Source organism: the organism of the source record quoted next, unplaced genomic scaffold (assembly GCF_019419815.1).
Source record: "Pyrus x bretschneideri cultivar Hongxiangsu unplaced genomic scaffold, Pyrus_bretschneideri_v1 Contig2, whole genome shotgun sequence".
Lineage (NCBI taxonomy): Eukaryota > Viridiplantae > Streptophyta > Magnoliopsida > Rosales > Rosaceae > Pyrus > Pyrus x bretschneideri.
Genome location: NW_025999501.1, coordinates 10,060,431 through 10,070,284, shown reverse-complemented (window position 1 = coordinate 10,070,284; position 9,854 = coordinate 10,060,431). Strand labels below are relative to the sequence as shown.

Genomic DNA, 9,854 nt, shown 5'->3' with positions numbered 1-9,854 from the left:
ACTTATTATATTATTATACTTGTTGTATCGAGCATGTTCCCGACACACTGAAAAATCTCGTCTACATAAGATTATGTTCATTGCTTCAAGGGCAAAATCGTGAAAAAGGAGAAAGCAAATTCTGCTGTTTTAGGATAATAATAATAATAATGGTACTTTTTAATGTTAATTAAATAATGGTTTTTGGTAGGTTTGACCACTGCTCATTGGGCTCCCTTCCTTTTTCAGGCTCCTCTCTCTCTCTCTCTCTCTCTCTCTCTCTCTCCCAATTCCAATATTCCCAAATCATCTTTTGTCTACTTTTCTCTCCCTCTCTAAAATCTTTCTCAGTTCCCTCGCCTTTCCCAATCTGCTTTCTTTGACTTGTTTCAGGCTCTTTCTCCTCCAAAATATAACCCATATATTCTAATTTTTCATTTCTCTCAATCCATTTGAAGCTGCATGAAAGCTGGTAATTTTTTCTTCTTTTTGTCTGTTGAATTGTATTATTTAATTGCTTTATGTATTTTCATTTCACTGTTCTGTTTTGCTCTTTGAAAGCTTGTAAAGGTGAATTTTTGTCCCTTTTTTTTCTTCCTGGTTGAGATTTTCTCGAGAAAATTCTGGGCGCGCGTGTTGTGGGATTCATTTGTCTGTCACTTTTTTTTGGGTATGCTGCCGATTGGATTATATTGTACAAATGGGTAATTTTGTTTCAGCTCCTTGGTGATTATCCAATTGTGATTTATTGGTTTTTGTCTAATTTTTGGGATAGAATTTTGGGGTTTTATGGATCTGGGCTGGGAATGTTTGTGAAGTTGAATGGATGCTAATTGATGGGTAATTTTTTAATTTTTGAAAGGAGCAAGAATCGATTAATGGGTTCATAGTTTGATTCCTTGAAATTTAGTAGAAAAATTGTTCACTGGAGGAGAATATTATGTAATTTGCAAGTTGGCATTTGGGAGATTTAGGTATATAAGTGATGTGATTTGGATTTCCACTCATGATCTTCGTTTTCCAGATTTCTGCAGTAGAATGCATCTGTTTCAGAACCTCACTGTTTAATTGGATGCCCTCAATTACTGTTGTTTTTATCATTTTTTGGAGAAGATGCATATTCCATCTATCAGTCAATTAAATCGGGTTCTTTTGTTTCAAATTTGTTATCTGATTATCCAGTTTAACATTATTCCTGGACATAACTTTTTGATGTTCTTTTCGTAGAGTTTCGATTGGTTCGTTGGTTTCGTTTTCGTGCACATAAGCTAACATCATGTCCACTTTGTTTCTCTGTCGCAGAAAGTTAAGGCCGTCTACACGCAGAAAAAAGTTTTGAACATAATATGGGGTGCTTCACAGGTTTGAAGTGCAAAAAGAAGAAGTCTGAGCAGACTATTTATAATAAGCGTGTCCCGAAGGAGCAAAAACCAGCTGCATTGCCTGAACCCCAAATCCAGACCCGATCGCTACAGTCTGCACCCCCAAGTTTTAGGAACAGAGTGAAACCTATTCAACCAGTTAATAGAGTCATCAGCAATAGAGCACGAGCATTATCAGCTCCATCGACCCTTGATGCAGCAGACCAAGACGATCTCTCTGAATATGAAGAACCAGAAGACTCAAAGTACCGGCCTGGAATAGTGAAAGAACAATTGTCACCGGTTCCCCAACCTCTTCCTCTCCCATCGCCCCAGGTTGCCGCTGCACTGAGAACTACGGGAAGTTTTAAGTCAGTGACTAATAGTGGCCCTCTCTATGCTTCTGGACCATTGCCACTCCCTCCTACGGCAGCACTACCTACTGGAACAATACCTACTGGAACACTACGGAACTTTTTATATGAAGAAATAGCATCAGCTTGCCACAACTTTTCTTCAGACCGATGCATGTCTGAAGGCCTTTCTTCTATTATATATAAGGCTTCCTTTGGAGATGATTCATTGAGTTCAAAAAAGTTTGAAGCTACTGTTACTCGCCTTCACCCATCCACTCAGGTAGCTTATAAAATATTCAGTTGATTAGATGCAGATTTCTCATGTTTTTTGGCCCCTGGTTGAATTTTAGACTAACTTTGAAGGTTGATAATTGAATCTTATAGAATTACTTCTACTTGTGGGTGAATTTTTAGAGTTTTATCTATTTAGGGATTTACAAATGGACCCATTAGTATGTAAGTGTTCCAAGAAATAAATTATGTTTGCCATAATATAGGAGGTAATTGAGAATATAAGTAGCATCTCATGTTTTTACAGTTTACACGATGCGGTGGACTCACCTGTTTTGGGCCCAAGTTCTGCATTCCTCATCTCAAAACATGTTTTCACATTTATCTTCTTTGATATCCAAGCGCATATTAAATGCCTTGTGCTATGGAACAATGTTCCAATCATGTGTTTAGGAATTGCTTCTGCTCGTATACTTCAGATTGTTTGCGAAATAATCCCACTTTCTTTTTTCTTCTTTTTAGGGTTTAAGGGAGTTCATAAATGAGATAAACACCCTTGCAACTTTGCAACATCCAAACCTCTGTAAATTGCTTGGCTTCCATGCACGTGAGGGTTCGGAACAGAAAATGCTGGTGTATGAGAGGCTCTTTCATGGAAGTTTAGACCGCCTTTTGTATGGAAGATCAGAGAAGCCTCCGATAGACTGGAATACAAGAATGAAAATTGCTTTATGCGCTGCACAAGGTCTTACTTTCTTGCATGAAGAAGGGCCTTTCCAGGTAATTAGAACATTTGCTTGAATCTGTTTTTCAAAGACAGTTGAAATAAACGAAGCATGTATAATGCATTATGTAGCTGATATTGCTAGTTGCTCGTTAATTTAGTAAATGCAACTCTTTTTACACTTTCACCTTAGTGTCAAAATGTTCGTAGTGTTTAGATGTTTTAAGTAACTGTCTTGTACAAGATAATGTCATCGCATGTATCCCTACATCTCTGTGATGACTGAATTACCTCACATATCTGCAGGCAATGTACAATGAATTTTCAACCGCCAACATACAGATTGATAAAGATTTTAGTGCAAAGCTTTCAGGATATGGTTGTGTCGGCCAAATTCCCGAGGCAGAGATCTCCAATAGTTCCGTTGTAAGTTTGTTGATTCTGTTTACACTTCAGAGTAGTTATTACCTATTAGTCTTCAAACCTTGTCTGTAGGCACTAATTTCCCACACAAACTTACAATTTCAACATGATCTGATACATCTCTAAAATGAGTAACCTTTCTTCTTATCATTATCCAGGCAGTGGCAAATCTATCAGTGGAGACACTCGAGAGAGGAATGCTTACTCCAAAAAGCAATGTCTGGAGTTTCGGAATTGTTCTTCTGGAACTACTCACTGGCCGGAGGAATCTAGACAGCCGTCACCCCAAGGAAGAGAGGAATTTAGTTAAGTGGAGCCGGCCTTTCTTAGCCGATGACTGCCGACTTTCGCTAATCATGGATCCTCAGCTGAAAGGTCGCTTCCCATCCCAAGCAGCCAGAAGGGTGTCAGACATTGCACAGAAATGCCTTCAGAAGGACCCATCAGAAAGGCCTACCATGAGAACCGTAGTTCAGCATCTCAAGATCATACAAGACATGAAGCACTCGTGCAGGTTTCCATTGCAAGAGCCAGCATTTGCCGGAAAACACATGTCAAGATCACCCAGCCTTAATGGAATTCTTACCCCTGCGCCTCGGTTAAGTTTCTCTCCTTCACCACCATCAGCCACCCGTCCATCCATTTCACCTACAAGACGACCTGCCCTACTTACGGCTCTACCTCCACGTGCTTGCTCCTCCACTCTCACCTTTGAGGGGCTAGACCGGCAGGAAAGCCAAAAATCATCATCATCGACTGTTCCTAGGGCTAGTGTTGAGGGATTTTGATTGTTTATAATGTGCCTTTTTTTCATTTTATTTTTTCATTTGTTGTTTGTCGTGATTCGACACAATATATAGAAGATAAAAGATGTGATTCCACCTTACTGTCGCCTCGTCTTGCAGACGACGAAACAGTGAGGATGTCCTCTTGTAGATATAATGCATCACTGGTTGGTACTAGTAAACATCTAGTTTCCCTCTCGACTACTCGAAATCCAATCAATTCAGTTTCTGTTTTTCAAGCCGTCTCATCGATTTATGTTTAAGTATGCGTTTTTGTTTAATACAAGCGATATTGTTACTTTAATTTAAACTAGGTGAAAGATTGAAAGGGAAGGATTTGAATTCAGGATGCATTTATGTACGTCGAATATGTGTAGATATAAAATATGAAATATAGAGACGAGAATTTGAATTTGAGACTTATTTTTGGCACATTAATTTACAAGTTAATTTTAATGTAACGTACATTCACACTGAGCTAAAAACATTTAGCAAACAAAAGAAAACAAGCACAAAATGTCTGTAATTATACAAGAAACAAGTCGACAAAAATTTCGAAAAGAAAAACACCTGGAACTTCATCATAGAGGGTCATCTTGGCTTTTATCCGGCCTTTCTTCACCCCCGCTTTCCTGCTCTGGACAGCGATTCTCATCGAGTTGTTCCTCAGTCTCATTAGCGGCTTGTGGGGGAACATGTGATGTCGAACTTTCCTGTTGCTCAGATATCAAGCTGGTAATACCATTGTGTTTCATATACGTCTCAAGAGGAAGAGTTGCTACTTGAACAAGAGATATCATACTCACATGGTCTGGCCCTGCTTGTAAGTCTCCTTCTCGGCCTGGATGGGAATTCAGGTCTAGTATTCCCTTCCCAGTTTCAGCCAGTTTGCTTTGGCTCTTGGTTTCTGATTCATTTGCAGACTTGGCCTTGTTGTCTGAATGATCAAAGTGTGATGATACAAGCCTAGAAGTGCTGTCTACTTCTGCTTCATCCCTAGGGTTCCATGTGTGCTGGCTTCTGTACGCAATCTCTGCTTCCCGCTCTGATTGGCGTTTCTTCTTGTTGATCATCATGGTTTTAAAACGGCGTTTGACGGTCATGCACACATTGCATGTGCATGTAGGCTTATGTTTGCCCTTTCCACTTGGGGGCTGGATGCACACAATGCATGAGCAGCCAGGACGATGCCTGGGATGTTTTGTTGTTGTAGCAACTGATGCAGCTTCTGGATTGGCCACACTGTCTCCGAGTATTGCAGCATTGGCCAAAGCATCAAGGCCAGAAGCTTCGTGCTCCGGGGTTGGCCTAGGGTCTGCCACTATTCTCCTTTTCTTGGATTCTGTAAAACAATACATTAATTCAAACATTTTCTAGATATATTTTGATGAGAAATTTGAACTTTTAATTTTCGCAAGAAGAGTGTAATTCTACAAGAGTTGGGAGACTCGGGACCATAAATGTAGAAGTAAACGGATGATATATGATCCTTAAAAATTATGAGAGAGAATTAAGATGGCATCATACCCTTACACATTCTGAGAAAATTTTCCAGTTCCCTTGGGCTCAATTCATCTGGTATAGAGCACAAAGACCTGACGAGACAAAGTTAGAGACATGTTAAGCACTTCTGTTACTGCAAGAAATCCCGTGGAATAAAAGAAAAAATTGCTAACCTGCTTCGATCCCAAGCATTGTCTGCGCATATCCACTTAGATGAAAGTAATGCATCAGCTGGCAATCTTCGCCATTTAGAGCAACTATCACACTGCACCCATTGCTCTTGTTCCCTAAAGAATCAGAAATTTTCAATTGAATTGGTACAGAACAAATTGTGTAACGAGTCTAATGACAGAGGAGAATTTTCTCTTTGTACGTTCTTACCCAGTTGACCGGACTGTGAAAATACTCCTCTTTCCAAACACTGGAGGTTCCTAAATAACACAAATTTATAGTTATTAATAGCCATGCGATCTATGACCATCAAAGTAGCATCTATCATTAGAAATAACTGCGTACATATATCAACAGTATGTTCTCTAGTGACCTGGAAAATCTCAAATACAGCACTTACTTCATATTCTTCGAACTCCAGATCCTCAATCACAACAGTGCTTGGCTTGGAAGCTGGAGGTGGACGAAGCAAATCCTGAGCCTCTTCCCAAGTAAGCTTCAGCTCTAGAGCATCTTGGCTATCAATGAGCAACCTCTTACTCTTGGACCCTATATTTCTAGTTCTTTTCCTCTCAGGAACTAATGATGGCATCAGCAATCCTTCCGTTGTCCTCCCTTCCTGCTTCTCGGTTTTATTCCAGCTAATATCACCACTAGCTGTAGTCAAGTGTTTCGACAGTGCATTTAGATGGGGATCTATGCTTCCCTTAAGTGACTGAAGAAGGCCAGGGTAACCACTTATTACAGGAAGGTTCTCAAAAACACCCGAAAACAAGGTTTCACTTGAGTGAGGGCCATTCTGAATGGCAGTAAGATGGGTATCCTGTTTATTTTAATAACTTGCATATCAATAATATATTATCCATTTTGTTAATGTGACAAATGAAAGAGGCTTTTACCTGCATTGAAACAGTATTTGATGCTTTTCGAAACCCCATAATTAGTTTTCCTTCAGGATCCATACGACTGAAAGTCACTGTACAAAAATTAATAAAAAAAATATCGCATAAGTAGTGTAAAACATTTCTCCACCAAAAGTGGTTTTCGCTAATTACCCTGGAAAATCATTTAGAAAGACAATAGGGCCCGACAAACGAACTTTTTTTCTTTTTTCAGAATGCACCATAATCAAAGGTCCAAGGTCCCAAAAGGCCTTCCAGTGGAGTAAAATAAAATCCCAAATCTACAAACACACACACGCACTTGCAAAAACATATAAACTAAACAAATGCAGTCACTGAGAATTACCAGTATCTCCAGCCTGCAACTGCATGGACTGTATGCAGGGCGTCACACCCTCCAAAACATACATCCTACTGTTGTTATTCGGCCAGAATCTGAACTGAAACACCCATTCTTTTCCCTTCACATCTTGAATCCTTAAAGGAAGGCCCTCCGGTTGAGAGATGGGAGGAAAATATGCCTGCACAGTGGTTTATACTTGACTGTAACAAGAGCTTGTAGAGAAAAATATGGTAATGAAACAATAAAGATGAAGGGTATGACCACAAACATCAGAGAAATGTTGGGATTATAAACTAGAAAACTTACTTCAGCACAAGCTTTAGGGAGCACCAAACGACCAATTCGACCAGCATCACTGGCACTTAGCATTTTTTCAAACAAAGGAACAATTGTGGAATTTGAACTTGATCGAAGTTAAGGAAGTCACAGGCTGAGTTAGAGGGATAATCATGAAAAATTTCCTTATTTTATTTATAGTTTTGATGAGGTAGTAATTAACTTATGAATAAAGCAAGAAATGAAATATGGATACTCTCCAGATATTTGCTGTAATTCCTGGTCTGTAATCCTGGGCCAATAGCGGGGAAGTAGCTGATTCCGTCCCCGTCCTTCGGCAGGTGGCCTTGCCACACGTGCATGTGAAACCATTGTAGAATTTTCCTCCAAACCTGTGGAAAGGGCCAATTTGGGAGGCTTTGGAAAAAGATGTCGAGACCTAGCTCCTGGTGGGAGTGGAGAGGATGTCATGCTGTGCTCCCCTTCATCAACAATGGCACTAGGAAAAGGATTTTCTTTTCCCAAAGGTGAACCGAGGGTCATACTCAAATTCGTACGTGGAAGTGATTCATATAAATTATTTATCCCCAAGTTTGCCTTGAAAGCTTCTGCTGTGGAAGCTTCAGCTGATCCATTGGATGCCTGATTGAAATTTGAAAAACATGTGCCTCCAATTTCACCCCCAGGAGGTGGAACCTCATCATGTTTCCATTTGAGCATTAACCCTTTTGTGTCGTTGTTCCGAAGTTGAAGCAAGTTCATAAGTCCATTACAATCTTTATTATTTCCCAACTGCACAAGCTTCAACTTTTCAACACTATGTCCATCCAATTGATTGTTTGTAATATTTGACTGCAGCTCACTCATTTTGGGCGTGCCAAGACCATCAGGCTTTTCATCACTTGAAATCTGTGTGAATGCATTTCAAAAATCATCACAGAGTACTAAGCTATATGAGTACACTTAAGCATGCAGCATGATACCGCTATAGTCCTAAATGCAGGAAATAACCGAAGTTTTGTGACGGTGGAGAACATCACAAGACTTTGGTGTTGTTAACCAAAATCAGACCATGGACACTTTGTCTTCCATACCAAGAAAGACATACGAATCCTTTTTGAGGCTAGGACTGTCACACCCCAAGGATCACTATAAATATCACAAAATTTACCACCATAACTGTATGTTAAGGTTGACATGATTATAGAAATTGATCTTACAGGGTGAGGTCCCGAATCTTTTGCACATTTTATGCACTTCACACCACCACCGTCAAGAAGATCAAGAAGTAACGTGGAAGCAATGCATCCGCAATGTAGACGCTGCAGTAAACAAATTTATTGAGTGCAAATGGTTGAATGGAAGAGCCAAAGTAAGAGGAAGAAGTCAAGAAACCAAACACGAAGTTATTTCTTTGTTGGGTATACGCTCACCATGCCACATACTCCGCACTCCCTCCAACCGGATTCATTTGAGTGGAAAACATCACAATAAATTGATTGCTCATATGCAGACCTAGTGTCGACGCCAATTTCATATCACAATACCAGTCATAAATCTCTCATGTCATATTGCTATGTCAAATTTATATACAGAATGATAGCAGCAAGAAAGTTAGAAACAAACAACCATAAATGATCCACGCGAAAGCATTTAGAATACATGTTATCATAGCTTCTAAAATGCAATAGTATTCTACATTCTCTCCGTCGGAATAGGTGTTACCATAGCTTTACATAATTCAGTGGTACTGAAGAATTAAATGTATCTTAGATTTTAATTATCAACGTTTATTATTACATCAAATCGAATATTACGGGTTAAATTGTATTATTCATGTAGTTTGAATAAATACGGATGTAAGAGATACAACAAATAACAAATAAAATGCCAAAATAAACCAGCAAAATCGTGGAAAAATAAAAATAAAAATCCAAACAACAGCTACAATTTATCATGTAGCCGTAAAAAATAAAAATCCAATAAGTACATGAATTAAAAAATAAATAAAAAATCCAAATCCAGAGGTGTAAAATTTCATAAAGTTGAATAATTTAAGCAAAATCTAATGAACTAATTACCAGCACTTGAGACAGAGATTGGCGAATCCGCCAGATCGCAAAGCCCAACCTCTCTTCCACTCGATCGACGTCGAGGTCCCGCAGGCAGCGTTCATGCAAGTCCGCCGCTCCATTTCCGCACTTAAATTCTGTAAATTTTCAACAAATTTCAATCCACTCAGAAACTAATCCAAAAAAATCCCCAAATCTAATCCTCACGATTTCGGAGAAAGCAAAAAACCGAAAATTGACCAATCAAACAGCAAAGCTACGAACAGAGAAGCACAACGCAGAAGAAATCAACCTCAAGCTTGCAGCTTTCAGCTGAACAGAATCAGAACTGCTTCATTTGAGCAGATAGGAGTGGAAGGCGGCGGGGGCGAGTCTGCTACAACTCTGGTTTTTCGGCGGCGGGGGGATTGGTGTTGGATCGGCGATTTTGCCGTGAAGGAAGCGGCGGAATGGTCGAAGACTTGGAGTTGAAATTGGATTCCGGCGAGCTGAGAGATGGATCGGCGGTTGTTGGATAGGGAGAAGGGGAGCGTGTGCATGCAGAGTTGAAAATTGAAATGAAAAATGTACAAAATGCATGCACGATGATGATTATGCTTCAAGACTCGGCCAACTCGCCCACCTTCTCTGCTTTTTCACTTTCACTGTGTTTGGACGTGGAAAATAAGTTTAGAATTTCAACAAAAGTTGAAATTCATGAATCTACATGCATCAATCTTCTTATTTAG

At 39.6% G+C, this 9,854-nt stretch overlaps 2 protein-coding genes across 5 annotated transcripts; one reads left to right on the top strand and one right to left on the bottom strand.

Annotated features, from left to right (window-relative positions):
* The first annotated feature begins 218 nt into the window (after window positions 1-218).
* On the top strand, window positions 219-4,098 carry LOC125467824 (probable serine/threonine-protein kinase PBL1). 2 transcript variants are annotated; one of them, XM_048583496.1, is made up of 5 exons: window positions 219-451; window positions 1,282-1,976; window positions 2,450-2,707; window positions 2,958-3,077; window positions 3,233-4,098. In XM_048583496.1, the coding sequence occupies exons 2-5, from the start codon at window positions 1,326-1,328 to the stop codon at window positions 3,860-3,862; spliced, it is 1,659 nt and encodes a 552-aa protein (XP_048439453.1). In that variant the 5' UTR covers window positions 219-451; window positions 1,282-1,325; the 3' UTR covers window positions 3,863-4,098. The 2 variants fall into 2 exon arrangements, with proteins under 2 accessions (XP_048439453.1, XP_048439454.1); XM_048583497.1 differs by having other exon boundaries at window positions 1,207-1,976.
* A 167-nt stretch (window positions 4,099-4,265) lies between these two features.
* On the bottom strand, window positions 4,266-9,806 carry LOC103961213 (B3 domain-containing transcription repressor VAL2). 3 transcript variants are annotated; one of them, XM_009373747.3, is made up of 13 exons: window positions 9,419-9,806; window positions 9,136-9,263; window positions 8,488-8,569; window positions 8,275-8,376; window positions 7,311-7,963; window positions 7,085-7,181; window positions 6,782-6,956; window positions 6,433-6,509; window positions 5,934-6,332; window positions 5,744-5,793; window positions 5,536-5,649; window positions 5,387-5,454; window positions 4,266-5,201 (listed from the first exon to the last, which is right to left on the bottom strand). In XM_009373747.3, the coding sequence occupies exons 2-13, from the start codon at window positions 9,246-9,248 to the stop codon at window positions 4,441-4,443; spliced, it is 2,691 nt and encodes an 896-aa protein (XP_009372022.2). In that variant the 5' UTR covers window positions 9,249-9,263; window positions 9,419-9,806; the 3' UTR covers window positions 4,266-4,440. The 3 variants fall into 3 exon arrangements, with proteins under 3 accessions (XP_009372022.2, XP_009372023.2, XP_009372020.2); XM_009373748.3 differs by having other exon boundaries at window positions 5,934-6,248; window positions 9,419-9,805; XM_009373745.3 differs by having other exon boundaries at window positions 5,934-6,356; window positions 9,419-9,804.
* Between the last annotated feature and the right edge of the window lie 48 nt (window positions 9,807-9,854).

Bases quoted from the DNA above. Each gene is read 5' to 3' on its own strand.
- LOC125467824 (XM_048583496.1), top strand. From the start codon at position 1,326: ATGGGGTGCTTCACAGGTTTGAAGTGCAAAAAGAAGAAGTCTGAGCAG. The intron at 1,977-2,449 runs GTAGCTTATAAA...TCTTCTTTTTAG, and splicing joins GCCTTCACCCATCCACTCAG to GGTTTAAGGGAGTTCATAAA. The intron at 3,078-3,232 runs GTAAGTTTGTTG...ATCATTATCCAG, and splicing joins AGATCTCCAATAGTTCCGTT to GCAGTGGCAAATCTATCAGT.
- LOC103961213 (XM_009373745.3), bottom strand. From the start codon at position 9,248: ATGGAGCGGCGGACTTGCATGAACGCTGCCTGCGGGACCTCGACGTCG. The intron at 8,570-9,135 runs GTAATTAGTTCA...CGTCGACACTAG, and splicing joins AATCTCTGTCTCAAGTGCTG to GTCTGCATATGAGCAATCAA. The intron at 5,202-5,386 runs GTATGATGCCAT...ATTGTTTTACAG, and splicing joins TTTTCTCAGAATGTGTAAGG to AATCCAAGAAAAGGAGAATA.